General features: G+C 32.1%; 1 protein-coding gene across 3 annotated transcripts in view; it reads right to left on the bottom strand.

The window, feature by feature from the left end:
• The window catches only part of Nckx30C, a 135649-nt gene that overhangs the window by 8735 nt on the left and 107886 nt on the right, over nucleotides 1-19028 (bottom strand). For all 3 annotated transcript variants that reach the window (XM_076411719.1, XM_076411718.1, XM_076411720.1), the window contains exon 6: nucleotides 18168-18420. In XM_076411719.1, the coding sequence (XP_076267834.1) occupies nucleotides 18168-18420 (253 nt within the window). The remainder of the gene's footprint in view (nucleotides 1-18167; nucleotides 18421-19028) is intronic.

Below are 19028 nucleotides of genomic sequence, written 5' to 3'. Positions count from 1 at the left end.
CACTTGAGTAATTCTGTTTCGTCAAAAACAGTACGGCGAGCATTCATGGAAAGGCTGCGATTGCCAAACCCTTTATAACGGAAACCAACGCTAAGCTTCGAAAAAGGCGGTGCAATTATCATAAAACGTCGATAGATGATTGCAAGAATGTGATATTGTCCGATAGATCATCGTTTACGTTACTAATTTCTACAAGCGGTTGGGTTTATGCATGGAGAAGCCCTACAGAAGCTTACGATCCGGACGGTCTGCTTCTTGCAGTCAAGCATGGGGGAGGTTTCGTTGTGATCTGGATGGCAATATGATAGTATTCAGCTGGTCCTCTAATTCACATCGCTGGTAGGATTACTGCGATTGAATACCTTGACATTTTCAATGATAACGTTCTTACTATAACTAGCATATTGCTGCCAAACTCTGCTATATTCTAAAATGATAATGTACCCATACACACAGCCAAGAATTTTCAGTCTTAGTTTGAGGACAAAATGATCAGAACGTCATCAAACATCTTATCTGTTATGAGGAGTTTTAGAGTAGAGATTGAGGAGTACTGAATTTTCCTTTCATCTCCAATATCCCTAGCAATTAGTAAATGTTTTGGCACAAGAATGGGGCAACATTCTATTGGAAACTATTTAGATATTTTACGAATTTATTCCGAGAAGAATGTAGCTGTTTTAAAAGCAAATGATAGTTCAATACCTTATTAATAAATAAATGTTGTGTATTTGTTATGTGTTCATATTATTTTGTATATCTCCTGTATATTTTAATTTTATATATAATTCTTCTGAGTACGTAATTGAATATTTTCTAAGCAGTTGGACCGATTTTGGTGAAATGTTGTGTGTGTGTTTATGTGGATTCGAGAATGGTTTATAGTCACAATTAGTTCTAAAGTTCTAAGACTTTTTTAAAATATTTTTTATTTTAGCTGCCTCATATTTATCACAGTGTCATTTTCATGATTTCATGCTATATGTAGTATAAATTATTAATATAACTAATATATTTATATAATATTTGTAATATTTAAAATAAAACGTGCTGTCTTCGACATATCAAGCTAAATTGAATATAGTTCTCATAAAACTAATATATTCCTTCGGTCTCGCAGATATTTTCTTGCTTATTCCTTTCGTGGCATATAGTGTTTGTTATATTATACAGTGAGGATTAACTTACAGTAATATTTTGTATAATTTTAATTTTATTATCACTCTTCGTATTTCCACAATCTTCTCAGAGGGCAATAAGTGTTTGTTAAGTTTGTGTTCGGATGCACTGACACTCTTTTGAAGTACTTCACACAAACACATTGAATTACTCGTTATTGGTTCTAGAAGAATATCGCGTTGCGTTATTTACAACATAGTATGGAGCATCGACAATGGCAGGCAACGCTTTATTTTTTTTTTGAACCATTGCATGATGGATATATTAAACTTGCTAGCAGTTGCTCATAGTTGGATTCCATAAGGTCAAATAGGCTTGAGTATTGATTTATACAATAATATCTTGTTATCGAATGATAACTTGAATTTGCGCCCGATAAGAAAATACATTGGTAGAGTTTAAGTCAAAGTTGTTTCCGTTTGGCAAATATATGCTTCTTCTAAGTAAGGCATCCATTTAGGTGCATATCAAGATATTTAGCATCCCCTGCTTGCGGGAGTTGATAATTATTGATATAGACTGGTGGACATGTTCTACGCAGCGTAAATGTTATTTGACTGGATATTGTTTCGTTGGTTTTTAAGACTGCCGTGTCGTCTGCGTATATTACCACAGTGGTTAATTTTGTTGTAGATAAATCAGCTGTGTACATAAGATATAGTACCGGACCCAGTACACTACCTTGCGGAACTCCTGAATGTATTGCATGTAATTCGGTCTGTTCATCGCGTTGTTTTACAGTAAAATGGCGATCTATGAGGTAAGAGTTTAGTAGCCCATAATCTGAATGAGGGAAAAGATTCTTTAATTTAACTTTCAGTCCCGTATGACATACATTATCAAAGACCTGAGATATGTCTAGCAACGTAGCTGAACAATGTCTTTTGGCGTTTAAGTTCATATTTATTTGGGTAGAAACTCTATGCACTTGTTCAATTGTTTTATGCTTATTGCAAAGCCCAAATTGGTGTTCTGAAATGATTCTTTCTTTTATGTACCGTTTCTCAAAAACTTTTTGAGATTATCGGTAATAAACTTATAGGCTGGTAGGAGGTATCCTCTGGTATTATCCCTGGTTTGAGAATCATTACTATTTGAATTATTTTCCAGATGCTAGGAAAATAATTAGTTCGTAATATAGTATTAAATTTGAATGTTAGTAATTTTACATCAATTTTCCAGTTGGTTATTGTTCACCCATTCAAATATATTACAAAACTAGTACTACATTATTATCATCAAATGAAACTACCATATAGACAGTCTCTAATCAGTTATTTCGAACAGGAACGAGATAATGGAGGCCCCATAGGTAAAGTAATGTTGTTAAATATTAAGTTGCTTCGGTATTTATTGAACATATTTTTAGCTTATGCCAACTGCACTGAATATTAGTATTGGTATGGCCACATTTCAAAAAATTAAAAATATAATCTTAGATTCACCGAAAAGAAGTCGTCATTTAATAGAACTTTTTCAGAGGAAACTATTAATTTGGAAAATATCCGTAGAAAAATTAGGAATACACAGCTCTTTGAAGGATATAGAACATCCCTTTCTACATTGTTTGGGTAGTATAGGATTTAAATGGTGTAAAGTTAACCCATGAAAAGGTCTAATGGAACTACAAGATATTGCTTTTAAAAGAAGACATTTTTTAATAGCATATAATATAATAAAGAACGACTTATTATTTTAATTTGTGTATTCAGATGAGGCATGGATATTTCAGAATGGGACCAATATACACAATTCATGGCAAGATGATAATAAAGTGATAAGGCAATAAAAGTTGTTGGAATAAGGTAAATGTTGGAATAAAAATGTATTAGGTTTTATTAGTTAAAACATTTATTAATAATTGATTTCAGATATGTTATTCTTCATGCTGGAAACAGGAATGGTCAAAATTCCTTCGGTTTGGACGAACTCGATCAGGCACATTGAAAAAGAAATTGACAAATGATGAAAATGTAAACAAATGTGTTTGTAGAGTAAAATTTGTAAGACAGGGTGATGGATGTGGAAGCAATTAAAGAAGAGCATATAATTAATATAAGATAACTCTAGGAAATCTTACTGTAGAGTCTTCCACATTCTTTATGTGTACAGATATGTGTGTATTTCTTCAGAAAATGCATACTACTATTTGGTTAGAATGTGTGTGGAGAGGAAGAATATTAATCGTTTTACATTTTGAAGATATGGCAAATGCATTAGGGGGAATGCAGTGTAACAATCTAGTTTTATCAAGAAATATGTATATAGGTAGTAATAGAAGAAACTAAAAAAAATACAGTGATATTAAAATGACATTAAAAGGAAATATTGTAACAAAGAACACAAGAACTAAGCGTAAAAGATAAATATGCTATCTAATGAAAGGAAAATATATTTCTGGGATATATAATTGTTAATTAGATGGATTGGGCCTCCAGTGGATACCATTGCTTAAAAAAGGCGCCAACTCATAGGTGGCATGGAAGGGTTAAATGTAAATATAATAAAATACAACCCTAACCTACAAACTATTATAACTGTATAATTAATGCAAAATTGTAGTTTTAAGTTCTTCGATAGTACATGCATGAGATGTACTATAATGTTAAAATAAATTATATTTGATAAATGTATTTTTGTTTAATGTTATATGTTCTTATATCAGGCCTTATTACTTTTTAAAAATTTTCCTAACAACAAAAAACATAAGCCTCGACTAGCAAGGAAACAAAAAAACCTATAACGACAACTTCCTTACTAATTCCCTCCATTGGACCGCATGTTTTTCCTATATTTTACCATTAATAACGTAAGATTAGTTCCGAAGGGCCGCCACGCCGTGTTTTTCTTCCCTTTCTTGATACATCAAAAAGTCCAATCGATACAACGGTCGCAGCCCCTTCTACAGCTGAATAATGGAGTTGGCGCTCTTAAAGTGGTTGAGCAGCATGGTGGCAGATTTTTTTGTTTGGTCCACTACAGTCGCGCAAAAAATTGAACCAAACAATAAGAACAAAGAAAGCCTGGTGCCATAGTAAGTGTAAAATATATATGTTTTCTGATTATGCTACGGACAGATCATGAGAAGTATTGTGTTGTTTTTGTTGTTTTTTATAAATTTTTCCATATTCATAATTTTTTAATGTATGGTATGACATATTCTTCTCCTTCTTTCTCCTTTTAATAGATGATTAGTTCTACTTTGCGCTATTAATATATAGTCAATATAAAGAAATAATTATTACAAGTATTGTAGTATTAGCAAACTATTTTTAATCTTAAATTTTAACTGATAATCAATCAATTTCAAGATAGTTGTGGAATGCTGCTCGTTCCTGTATCATAGCAGTACTGTGTCTGTAGAATTGCTTAATTTAATTGTGTCTTGCTGGCTATTGTTATGCTTTATGTGCACGAACTCGTTGCGTTTTAAGCCTATCCATATTAATTTCCAGTCACTCTAGAGTGCAATTGTGATATAGCAATACGTATATTATCATTCTCTCTCTCTCTCTCTCTCTCTTGCTAATCGTGAGTGACGTTAGTACGATTTGATTGCTGGTCGCAGATTTGATTGCCTTCAATGACCTAATTCAGTTCGTTCTCCTTAACATAGTTAATAATAAAAGTAAAGAAAGTTCTTGCAAACTGAATTTGTGACCAAATAATAATAAATGTGAAATACATTTACAAAGTATGCTTTAGCACAAACAGTCACCATATATTTCAACTCTAGTCTTGGTAAATATTTACCCGAACGCAATTAGATTTGCTTGAAATTACCGTTAGCATGTCATGTTTGTCATATACGTCATGCATTTGTATGAAATATAAATCGTGGTAAAGGCGCCGAGAAATTGTCTTAAATGTTTAATATAGTCTATCCAAAATAGCAGTGCACTAACGTATTCAAGGTGTATAATTTATTGCAGTTTCTAAATTCGTATTAATATCAGACGATTTTCTCCTTTTCATTTTACTCTAATTAAAAAAGACACAATGCTGATGCGTCGTACTTGTCAAATGTTTAGAAAAGTTTTCAAAATGTTAGTGATATGATACATGAAAGGTTATACGAATACATCGGCAAAAGTTGTTTTGGCGATTTGCTTGTTTTGATAAATTTCAAATCGCTGTTTAATATTTATGATTGGTCGAATTGAAAATGCTGAAACCAATAAATAGTTAGTCAGAAATAAATGTCTCTGATCAATAATTTCGAACAGGATAGAGGTAATCAGTATTCTACCCAGAATATTTAGTTGCTGCGGTGTTTCTTGGAAATATTTTTATTGTATTGCAGCTGCACTGAATATTAGTATTAAAAGCTTCCAAAAAAACAATATGATGTTAGATTTTCCGAAAATAAAGCGTCTAGATATTTGATGTTCCAGTTTTGATGTTGCTCTATTCCAGACTAAATTTATGAAGTAGTTTTTCAATATAAACATAATTTAATACAATTATTTAAGAGATAACTGTTACTCTAGAAAGTACCCATAGACAATTTAGGGATATTCAGTTTTTTGAAGGACGTAAGTATTCCCTTCATATTCTGTTAGGAAACATATGATTTAAATAGTGTAAAAGCTAACGAAGAGGCCTAACGAAACTTCTTTTAAAATTATTGCCTAAAAGAATAACATCTTGAAAAGCATATAATAAAATTAAGAGAGACTTGTTATTTCCATTTGTATACAGATATAGATATTTCAAAATGGAATATTAGGCCACCATTAGCAATGGTGTGATAAAAAGAGTCTAAAGAAAACAGAAGTTGATAGCAAAAAATTAAAATTAAAATAACATTTGTTTTGAGGTTTCTTTAGTCATAATAATTTTTAATAATTAATTACAGATATATTGTTCCTCGTGCTAGAAGTAGAAATAGTTTTGTTATTTGAATAGAGTTAGTGTTTTCCTTTAAATCTAAGAGCGACTACCATAATGAGTCTTTGCTCTGGTTTGAAAATCAGCTGTTAAAGAACTACAAAGAACCATCAGTTATTGTTATGAAAAATACTCAATATTATAGGACACTAGTGGAAAATAACCCTATAAATGAATCGGTAAAGGCTGTTGGTTTAATTGTGAACTACTATTCTATTGTAGTTATGTATTAGTTATTGACTTGAATAGTGGTTCGGAAAGTGACAGTGACTGAATGAAACTTTCAGTATGTGGGATTATGATTCAATGCTGACAATTACCAAGACAGGATGAGAGTGTAAACAACTAAGGGTTAGTATATAACTAATATAAGATAACTATAGAAAGTCTTATTTTAGAGTGTGGAAGATTTATGTGCATAGATATGTAATTGTTCATTTTAGTCACAAAATAAATATCTGAGCGTATCTGTAATAACCAACATTTGACATCTAATAAGAATAGTGAAACTATTGATGACACTGACCATAATGCTGTGTATGAGATGTTGTTTTTGTTGTTGCTTTTATTATTGGTTTCGCAATTGTTCTATGTTTCTTACCATATAACCCTTCCCTAGATATTTAAATATATTTCACAAACAAAATTAGCCAAATCGATCCGGCTCTTCTTGACTTTTAGTGAGACTAACAGGAACAAAAATTGATTATAAAAAAATTGATAATAATTCAAACGTAATTTAATTTAATATTTTATATCAATTTAAAATTCTTCTTCGGAATCAATATAGAAACAAAACCTGATGGTAAAGATCATAAGAGGACTAACGTTATTGAGTTGTGAAAGTAGAGTGAGAGAAATTTTTCTGCTACTTCAACTTTCAGTTCACATTCTTTGATCCAACTAGTTCAAATAAATGTTGTTGATCATTTATTTGTTTAACGCATTACAATAATAAAGTAATGAACCGTTTTTAGGCCTCTAATTCGGCGTCGCTTTTACCTTAATGACCTCGGTCCGCGTTTCCAAAAGTGCTTCATCGCTGGCCGACCGTACACGAGAGAATATCTGATCTATTATAAATGACTCATTTATTAAATGTAACGGCTCTGCAGGCACGGAATGTGACAATTGCCGTCATTTGAAAGCCGCGGGGACCTCTTAAAACGCAATTGCATTTTACCCCGTTTTTTGTTGCTACGATTATTTCGACTTTGTAAGGACACACGGGGACAACAGTGACAACGGGGACTGTTTTTATCTTTTTGCGGTTGCGAATCACCGAGCGTTTGATACCAACTGTGTTTTTGTATTAATAAAGGATTTTATGCTTTTTCTTGACATTAATATTGTTTTTTTTTATTATGGAAATATCAATTTTTTATTTATATATATAGCAGATATATTAAGGGTATTATCTAATGTTTTTCCAAGGTTTCTTTATGCATGCACTGTGAATTAATATTGAGGGATTTTTTTTTCAAATTGTGAAAATTGGAGGATAATTATTTTTCAAGGAGATTATTTATTAGAATTTTTTTTTATTTTTCATCCCTACCTATATTTTTTTCCATATTTCTGGTAATGTTTTGATTTTGTATTTGAACAGAAACACTATACAGAATTGATTCTTTTTCATAGAAATGGAAGAGCTTTGAAATGATTATGGTTATGAAATTATACACTATATTGTATTGATGGGTGAATAAGTTATTCAAAATCAATATTTTTATAAAGTAAAAATCAACGATAAGCTGATTAGCGAGCATATTGAGGTACACTAACACTATTTTAAAGTATTTAATACAAATATTTTGAATTACACTCGTTATGTTTTTTAGACGGATATCGCGTTGTATCATTTTATTAGAGACATAGTACGGAGATTCGACAATGACACGCAACACTTTGTTTTGGAACCGTTGTATGATGGCTATGTTAGACTTGCTAGCAGTACTCTATAGTTGGATTCCACATGACCAAATAAGCTAAGTTTTGATTCGTATAGCAATACCTACCTTATCTAATGAATATTTTGAGGTAAGCCAATACATTTGATATAGTTTAAGTTCAAGTTGTTTTCGTTTAGTATCTGCTTATCTCGGGTTAGCCATATGTCCAAACGCATACCTATATATTAGCATACTCGGCGTGGGCAAATTGACACTTATTGATATTCACTGATTCTTCAAGGCAGAGTGAATGATAAATTGGCAGATTTTGTTTCATTTGCTTTAATACGCCATGTCTTCAGTCATAGTTGTATTTTAACAAAGCGTCTTTGGAGGTTCTTTGATGCTGTTATTGGATCTTAGGGACATGCTAAGATGGCTGTGACATGCAGCCGCGCTTAAGAATATAGCGAAGCAATCTCTTTTCTTTTCGTAGGCTTCTTCAATAATGTATGTGATGTACCTGGTCAAGAGGTGAATGTTGGTTCACAAATCCAAACTGATTTACAGATAGTAGATTTTTTATATTTTAGGCAATTAATAATTAGTTATTTCTATTCTAATAAAAAATATAATTTGCAGTATATTCATTCAGTTCATTAGTATACTAGAATTTTTTTAGTGATAAATACAGATATTATTGCCACGAAACAGTACTGTGGTAAAAAAATGGCAAAATGTTTTAAATAAAACGCAAACTGTTTATTTTGTTTTCAAATGTATAACCTAAATATGATGGATGTATGCCAATGATTTTTCTGATGTTTCTGTAATCAAAATTATAATGTATAGTTTAAAACATTTAACATTGTTTGATTGAACCAACATCAATAATTGTCAAAATTATGTATTCCTATCGATTTTTGGAGATTAAGGAATAAATAGTTTGTCGGAGGATGGTATAAGTGGTGCATAGTGATATGACTTCTGATCAAAAGCCAATACTGCCTGAGAAGGCTATAGATAAAAAACCAAGAGTGAAATACAAATTCAGTTATTTGATTATTGTAATTTTTGATTATCTAAATACCATTTAGATATTTTTAAAGATAGCCAGACCGGAGATTTTTCATGTTCAATATGTTATTTTAGGTAAATTAAATTGTTACTAGAGTAAATTAAATTATCCTTTTTTGTGGCCGAGGAAACGAAATTCGGCGAAATATTCGTTACTTGTGTTTGACAATTTGAAATTCTTATAGTCATTTATGTCTTAGGTCACGCACTAGTCCTGATTATTTCTCAGGGTTGATTAATTTCCGTGGCACACGAAACCTTCGTTTTTCCATGGCAGATAACAAAGAGAAATCGCATTCGAAAAATATTCAGAAGTCGTAGTTTATGCCTAGAAAATATTAATTTCTCGATCGGAATATGGATAAATGGTGTTTATCGTTCGAGACGCTTTTTCTCTCACCTGTGAAACTAAATGATTCGATCTGAGATTATTTTTTTTTATTTTTAAAAGAAAAAGTTAATCTCTATAACTAGTTAACTTTTAGTTGTTCTCTCGTTTACAGTGACTATCTTTTTGCGTGGCAGAGGATTCATATAGATCAATGCCTAAATTAGAAGAGGCACATGATTACACAACGGAAACAACTAAGAAAGTAGCTTAAATTATATCAAACTAGCGACCCGCCCCGGCTTCGCACGGGTGCAATGCTGATACTAAATTAAATACACTACAGAAAAAATATGAAGGTTGTATATAAAAACATAGCGGCCCGCTCCGACTTTGCACGGGCATAAAACATATATGCCTATGTCACTCAATGAAAACATGATTAAAATCGATCCAGTATTTTTGGTTCATTCATTACTGCCCTTGGCCTGCACGCATTAAATTTGGAGTAAAACAATTCCTCTTCCCCTATACTTACTATGAAGATTTCCTGCTATCTTTGGCATATCTAAATTCATACAATTTTTATTACATTACACATTTTTAAACGCAAATTTTAAATTTGTAATATCTCCGAAAATATTTGTTTAATTTACATGCTGTAAGGAACCATATTGATCTATATTAATTGCACACTGTATTTAAGGTACTTAATTCGATAAGGATTAATGCCGTATTGCTTAAAATAGCTTCGTAAATAAGCCATTTTCTCACGTAAAAAGTAAACAATAAAAATGGTTAATGTGGGTTATACCTAAAAGATAAACATATACCATCGCGGACTTTTTTGTAGACCTTTTTATGGTGTACAATACTGTAGTACATTAATTTGATCTAACTCGTAGGGTTAGGCAGCGTTTTTGCTAATTGCTAAATAAGCCTAAAAAAAATAGGTTAATTTACGACATCACGTTAGAAACCTCTAAAATTAGCAATGCTGCCTTAGTATATTATGCATGTATTATACACCTTCCTCTTGAATCACTCTATCTATTGAAAAAAACCGCATCAAAATCCGTTGCGTAGTTTTAAAGATTTAAGCGCACATAGGGATATAGGGACAGAAAAGGCGACTTTGTTTTATACTATGTAGTGATGAGCTGCTCGCTCATTAGGCGCAAATCCATGTTATTAATTGAAACAATGTATTACTGTAAGAATTAATACTTACACCTATTTGGTCATATTGAAACCAACTCTTTAGTGAATTAATAAAGTGAGACATCTCTTTAGGACCCATAAGGAGTATAAATCGAGGGTTTGTGTTAAGTACTTCAAAAGGGCACCCCAGTGTACTTGTTAATCAGCTAAATGTGCGACATAATAATGAAATACGTAGGCTAACAGATATAGAGTTTTGAGTAGAATTTAAGATAAAATATCTTACGCAGGAATTATTTTTATTAAGTTATTTTCTAATATTATATTAAAGGTAGGGGAAATATACTAAAAAATAAAGCAGTTCCTATAACAATTAAAACGAAGTATGGCAAGATTTAGAATAAGTAAGAATAATTATATAATAAGATATAACAAATATTTATTGTCCACTGGGCAGATAGTTCAACTAATATAGGTAATAATAACTAATATAAGTAATTTAAAAAATTGCTTTCTTTTGTAAATATGAGATTTAATCAACAAGTCTATCTAGCCAATATCTTCGTTGTAGCACTTCAATTCCGTGGTCAAAAAATTATACCATTTTGATTTTTTATAAAGGCCAACTTCTTGTTAAGCATCTTCATAATAATCACAAAATGTGCCACTCGACTAAACAAAATATTGTAGTTAAAATAAATAATATTAAGAGTTCGGTGAATATATACAATGAAGTATCACTTCCCATTATACATTTCTATATAATTTTTTCGCGTTTTACACCGTGGGAACATTTCTACTTATTTTTGCTGCAATGCTTCAATTTCGATCATGTTATGTTATGATTCTTCATATTATGATGCTTCATGAAAGTTTTATTTTGAATACTTTACCGATGAATAGCTGATCAAGCTTTTTTTTCCATTTCGAAATCACACCTCCGAAACGAAATTAATAGATTAAACTGTTACCGTAATGATAACTTATAAGAGTACTTTTGATTGAATAAAAACACAATGCATGCTGGTATTTTAACCTTTTCGAAACAGAAAAATATTAATAAACTGGATAGCCTGGTTATAGTCCTTTGTATTATGTACACCTATCTTCAAAATTTTCACCGACAATAACAATAGCCATTTCGTCGATTGTTGGCGAATTAAATTTTCTTGGGTGCTCAACGGCAGGTGTTGTTCCAGGTCTGATGACGATATTAGGGCTGTCAGACGGCCTCCGAGCCAGACTGGACAAAAACTTTGACAGGTTTATTTACTATAGAAAAAATTTACAAAAATGTACAGTTTTTCTAGGAATTTCTCTTTACTAGTTACTGGAGAATCGAACTTCGTGCTGGAATGCTCCTCCGTTTCGAGCGATAAACAGATATCACGTATGCTTTCAGAAGGTTAGAGCTGTATGCAGTATTAACGGTATGCTGGGTGCCCAGGAAATCGACGTACAACGCGCCCTGCCGGTCCCAGAACACCGTACACAGAAACTTATCCGCGGACCTGGTTGTCTTCGCTTTGACTGGTGCCCCTTCTTCCTTCTTCCACTTTTAAGACGACATCTTGCTTTCGGGAGTGTAATGTCTTATCTGTAGTGCAAGTGTGTCAGCAAGTGGCGACAAACTTTCAACCGCGTACATTTTTGCTCGAAGTTCAAGAGTTTAAGAATCCATCGCGGCGTTATTTTACGATATTGAAAGTGTTAGTGGATGATAGACTCTATATTACCAATACTGATGCCGAGTTCAGCTGAAATGTCTCGAAAATTCATCCTACGGTCCTCCAAATTTGTTCTAGGCGCCGAATGTTGCCTGGTGTGATGCTGGTTCTCTTTCCATGATCATACAGCTCATTCTCGACGGTTTCGCGGCCAGCCTTGAATGCCTCGGCCCATTTAAGCATGGCTGTCCTATTCAGGCACTCACTAGCGAACTGACTTCGCAAAAGCAGAAAAATTTACATTAAAAAAACGAATACGAAGCGCTACTTGACGTTCACTCATGGTCGTAGGACGCGTGTGAAACATGCGTTCCCGACGAAAACTATGCCACACTGTTCGTAAGGGATCCAGGGATCATCACATACTCAAGCCACGACATTCAAAACATACATTCGCGCCATCTACAGTATTTGTCTGCATTATATTTGAACCACCCTCGTATAAGATAAAAATTGGGTTTATTAGTATGCTGTCTGAAAAATCATGGAAAAGACAGAGCAAACAATACCTAACATTTTAAATAATATATTGTAGCAGTTTATCTGAATAAAACTTGTATAATATAACATGAATGACCCGCTGGCATACTAAGATCATAAAGCATCAAAATTGATATATTAATTTTACTAATGTAATATAACAAACTTTTTAGAGCTTCTGCTCAGATGGAACAAAATCAGCCCATTAAAGCTTTTCGGAACTTAAAATACCAACATTTGACATTGCATAACGATAAAAAGATATTCTTGAGATAAATGTGTTATTAAATTAGAACATCGTTTTAGTGTGTTTCTTAACATGGAAAAATCAAGCCTTTAAAATTTAGTTTTAATTAATAATCCGTACGATCCCGTTTATGTTTCTCGTTTGCAGCAATCCGTTTTGATTAATGGCCGGTGTGATTGATGTTTTCACGTTTATATTTAATTATGTTTATCTTAAAGCGCCGTCGGTCTACGATCTTCGCTAAAAATGAGATATTAAGACTTGTTCATTCCGGAATTTTCTAAAATAATATCAATTTGTTTGCACGTCACTTCCCATATTCCTGACGGATCCTCCATCAAATTTATAACTATAAAATTAACTAATATAAATCGATTCAACATTATATTTTCTCTTATATCTGTACGATATAATCTTTTAACAAAAACACAATTGAATGTCCTTTAGTTTTTACTAATTTTGGATTGAGAAAAACAATATAATAAAAAACAAAGTTTTATTAACCATTTTTTAATTGTAACATATATTTCTTTCAAAATAACAATAAACTCACGTCACCACGTCGTCAAACATATTATCTATTACTGTTTGTAAATTTGTTTTAAAATCGGACCGTGTTGTTCATTCTCATTTTATTGCTGACTGGTCCGTCAGAACATGTAATCTATTCAGCCTAAAAAAATCGCCTAGCTGTTGAATGTCTGCAACATTCTTCAACATATTATTGTTAATAATTGGATGTTATAAACTGGCAAACGTTGTTTTGGTGCTTTGCTTGTTTTGATACATTTCGAATCGCTTTCGTTATTATTTGTGATTACTCTGTGAAATAATAAGAGTTAGGTACAGATTGCGTCTCTAATCTGTCTCTTTAAAGAGGAACCAGATAATGGAAGCCACTTCATGTCAATACTATAGGACTGATTACCTACATCGAGACCTTCAGATATCCACAGTCAGTCAAGAAATCAAGAGAACTGCAAGGGGGCACGAGGAAAGACTCCATTCTCATGAGAATATTGCACTGAAGTATTGCAGCTTTAGGATACCACCAGAACAGGACACAGACTCAAAAAAATCAAACCATCTGATCTTGTGTAGTGTTGTGTAGTGAGGTGCATATAATAAAAAATACAGCAGTGACGTGTATAAACATTATTTCACCAGAGACTGAGTTAGGGCCGATGGGTCCTCCTAGTTATATACCTAGATTTAAGTTAACATAAAGACAAATTGTCGGTTAGATGGAAACGATTAGTAACAATGTAATAATTAAATAATAAAAAAATATTTTATTTACATTCGAATTGTGTTATATGTCACAGCCAAAATAAACTAAAAATCAAATTTGATACGGAAACATTCCGACGTTGTGGCATTATACATATTGGTTATATGTGTTCATAGTTATTTTGGAAGGATTGTAGAATAGATTGTTGTTTTTCATTTTAAACGTAATTATAAATAAGTATTTAAAGTAAGTATTAATTACCTATTACTTTAATTATTAATATAAACATTTAGTTGTTTATATTTTAAATTAATGAAAAACACCTACCAGGTAATTAGATTTACAAACACTCGATTGGTTTGGTTTCATGAAATGGCTATGATTTGGCTTTTCTCTTACAAATGGCTTTTAGATCATTTGTATACTTAAAACTACAGTAATCTAACATTTCTTCATTATAGTATATCTTGTATCTCCGTTTTGTCACACAAATAACGTGATGGATTCTTGCTATATTTTTCACTAACTGCTCCATAGCTAGATGGAAAATATCAATACAGGACAGATTAAACTAGATATTTATGGATATTATATAATTTTCATAGCATTGTGTTGTAACAAAGTTTTGCACCATTTGCTACAAAAATACTACGAAAATCACCGTTGCGGTACACATGGTGCATCTAATGGTGTACAGCCAGCTTCAACAGAAACTATTTGTGAAAGTCACAAACATTTTACAGTGGTAGAGTAATGGTTTTACTATAAAAGTTGCAAAAGATCATCGATGAAAACATCATATTAATATTTGAAATTCATATGAAATAAATATATATATATATATATATATATATATATATATATATATATATATATATATATATATATATATATATAATAAAGCGATATATATCAACAATCATAGTTAGTCATGATTGAGATAATATCAGATCGGTGCGTTCTGAATGAACCAAATTATCGAGCTTCTATAGTCACATATATTAGTCCACTTAACTCCTGCCTACTACGTTTTTAAGAGTATTTAACACGGAAAAGCCATAGACCTACTCTATAAACCCCCGAAATCAGTTTCAACTCCGAAAAAGTCAATCATTTGTTTCGTAATGGGTCGATGCCTATCGCTGCCCTAATTCCAGTCTTATATTAAACCTCTATATATATATATGTGGAAGGGGGTTTCGTTGCCGTTAGTATGAATTATGTTAAAATTCGATTTTTACCATGCCTTTGTTATGTTTAACCACCCATCTAACACACGAGTCTTAATGAGCGTTTGAAACGAAAGGGTACGTAATTGATGGTGCACTCAATTTTAACGAACTTGGAAAACGTATTTACATGACAACAATTGAACATTGTCGAGTTTCACGTGAAAATCGTGTTTACTAGAACAACAATTCTTTTTCGTATCTGACGCTCACTATTAATTATAATATATGCAGAGACGATTTTAGTCCGGAGATAAAGGGATATAGTTAGAATTTTACGTTATTTCTAATAGGTGGTTTTTGGAGTGCTGATGATCATTATACCAAAGCTTTTGGTTTAAAATCTACATAAATATGACTATATCTTTAATAATGGAATAATTTTATCCATTATCCATTATAAGGTTCGTTAAAAAATCAATGAAGCCATACTATAGTGGCTTGCAGTGGTAATAGTCTACAAAACAGTCTAGATATAAAAGTGTCATTTGTTTACTCCGTAAAAAGCTACTGCGCTGATAGTGATGAGTGCTGAAAGTATTTATTTTTGTTCTGAAAGTTTCGATGTTAATCATAAATCTCGTTAAATCCGAATTTGAATATTATTCAGTAAATTGAATTCAACAACTGCTTTAACTTTTCTGAAAAATAATGTCAGCGTCTCAAAATCATGTGAGAAGAAAATCATCTTGTTTTTTGCTGTTACATTAATACGATATATTTGCAATACATTAAAACAATGTACGTTATATATTTTTTGGATTAGGCTTATTACTTCGGTTGTAAATCCCACTTTCTTCTCCAGTATTACTGATTCCAAATACTTGAGAAAACAGAAAACTGTTTTTTTATATTTTAAAGTCTCCTTTTACCAACGAGGGTTTATCTGGACTAGACCTACAGTTTAACGTGCCCTCCGAACCACGGTCCTCAGCTTAATTTACCGACTGGCGATTAACCAACTTAGAAACCATCCCAGAAGACCGTTTTTACCCAGCCTGGATACTGGCGTGACTGGAATGGTTATTCTTTGACGGATTTTCCACTGTTACCTATAAAGACATATACAATTACAATCACAAACCTAAAACACATCCATGCCCCTGCAGGATTCGAAACCGTAATTATCGCAACTGTAGGTCGACCGTCCTGTCGCATTAACCACTGCGCCAACAAAGCAGGCGAAAATTGGTATTGATACCAGTAATACTTCTATATGTTAAGAAGTAACAATGGCCACATTTTCTGATGATGCTCTCTACTACTCTCTACTTTTCTCTCTAGGAATAACAATATTCAAATAACTGTAAATATGTTCCATTGCACACTTACTATTTTACTAAAAATAAAAAACTTTCATCTATTGTATGTAACAAAAACTTGATCTAGAGTTAATAAAATTTACTAGTGATCGCCCTGTAGTCATGCTTCTCCCATAACAGGGTAAAGGGAATAAACTTTGTTTTTTTCATTCAATTTTTTTTGTTTTCACAGTATTTTAAATATAAAATCAGAAATGTATTTTATATATAACATTAATTACAATAATAAATGATAAGTTTAAATTATATTCATATAGTATCATGGGTAAGATTAGTTTCAGAGCATCAAATATTATTATATAGTCTATTCAAAGTCTTTTTGTACATACGTCATCAAGATGTTTAATGTAATTTGTAGATTCGTTTTGGAATAAGACAATATTTTCCCTTTCGTTTTACTCTAGTTAAGAGGAGACATAATGCTGCCTGATAAGTTCGAACACGTAAACGAATGAGTCTGTCAAACTCGCCCAGTTGTCAGACGTATGCAAAATTATTGAAAGCAATAGTGATAAGAAGTTGTAACACTAACTTATAAGCTAATGTGGCTGTGTAATTAACTGTAGTTTTTAGATGTACTATAACGTTAAAATAAATTATATTCGATAACGTTTTTGTTCAATTATTTTATTTAGATTAGAAATTGGTGTATGTCAAAGCTAAACTGAACTAAGACTAAGTTGATGCGACAACATTGCGAAATTTTGACGTCACAAATATAGATGACGTATGTACAAAATAACTTTGAATAGACTATACATGATATCTCTTTAGATTTATGTTATAAACACACATATGGAATAACAAATGAAGTAGTACATATTGGTATATCAAAACAGATATGAAGATAGAATATATGAAGAAAATAATTTTGAAATAGATATATGGCTTAAAAATTACGCTGTTGTTGTTGTCGATTTACGTACAACAGAACCGACGAATAATCTACAGTGTAAGAGTTGGAGCTGGCGGCGCGTCGGCCAGAGTCAAAAATAATTGTTTATATATTTTGTGTTACCGATCTAATGGCTACTTCTGATTGCTTGATATGAGTGTATTTTGTTTTATTGGAATATATTTATTTGTAGCGCATATTTCTCCAAAATTTTAGGTCTAAAAATTCTTCCTCGATTGAATCTTTAACCATGCCAAATTTCACGTCTCCAGGTGCCCAACTTTTTCTCAAAAAGGGAGATAAGCTGGTTATTATATAGAAGAGAACATTCTATCTGATATTCATTATTCTTAACTCAAAAGTAAGTTATGGCTCATGTAATGTGGGAAACATTGAATTCTTTTTTGACTGGCAGTGTAATGCTTTGATTTATATCGATTAACCAATTAAGGGATTAAGGGATTAAGGGGGGGGGGGGTAGCATATGGGGCATTATGTATCGTACTCACCCGACAGTAACGTCGAAAATATTGCTGCCAACCGACGATGAGACAGCCATGTCTCCGAATCCCTTGCGCGCCACAATAACCGACGTGATGAGGTCGGGGATGGACGTGCCGGCCGCCAAAAACGTCAGTCCCATCACTTCTGGCGGTATGCCCACCGTGTCTCCCGCCCTGTTCGCCCACCACACCATCAGGTACGAATAGGCTGCGATCCACAGGATGCTACCCAAGAATGTTACAGGGAAGAACTTTTTACCTGTCAAATTAAAATAAAAGCATTGTGTTTTAATATACTCAGGATGTTCGTTTTCAGGCCTCGAAGAAATTACTTTCACTTTAAATTTTCCACCTTTGAATTAACTGTTTCAAATCTAATATTACAATTAATATAAGATAGATACAAACATTCGCACAATACATTACATTTTTATATTAATTTCTGCTTCAATTGTTTTCTCATTCTTCATATAATTGAAATGTATTTTGTTTGAGTTATCAACATATTTTTACATTTTTTCGTAAACTTATTTCAATTTAGTTAGTTGAGTTCTAGAATTCCAGTTTTTTCAATGAAAGATGTAGTCCTAAACTACCCATTTATATTAATGTATATGATACGACATGGCATTGGAAATTAGCGCAGAACCAAGAGTTAGAAAAGAATAAATGGTTAACTTACTCTAGTAGGACTCGCTATTTGTCAAAAATCCATAGTTCACCAATTATTTTAAACTAATATTGGTCGATCTTTTTGTAATATCGAGGCTTAATGTATCATACGTTAATCCTTCGCTTACTTACTTAATTTTGTGCTTTTAAATTTTATTTCGGAAAATGAATTGACATTCATAATTATTCATTTTA

The sequence above is a fragment of the Rhynchophorus ferrugineus genome, unplaced genomic scaffold, assembly GCF_030347505.1.
Source record: "Rhynchophorus ferrugineus isolate W39M unplaced genomic scaffold, kcgeb_rfMv2 rfM8, whole genome shotgun sequence".
Classification (NCBI taxonomy): domain Eukaryota; kingdom Metazoa; phylum Arthropoda; class Insecta; order Coleoptera; family Curculionidae; genus Rhynchophorus; species Rhynchophorus ferrugineus.
The sequence above is the reverse complement of the archived record's forward strand: the minus strand, read 5'-3'. Positions and strand labels throughout refer to the sequence as shown.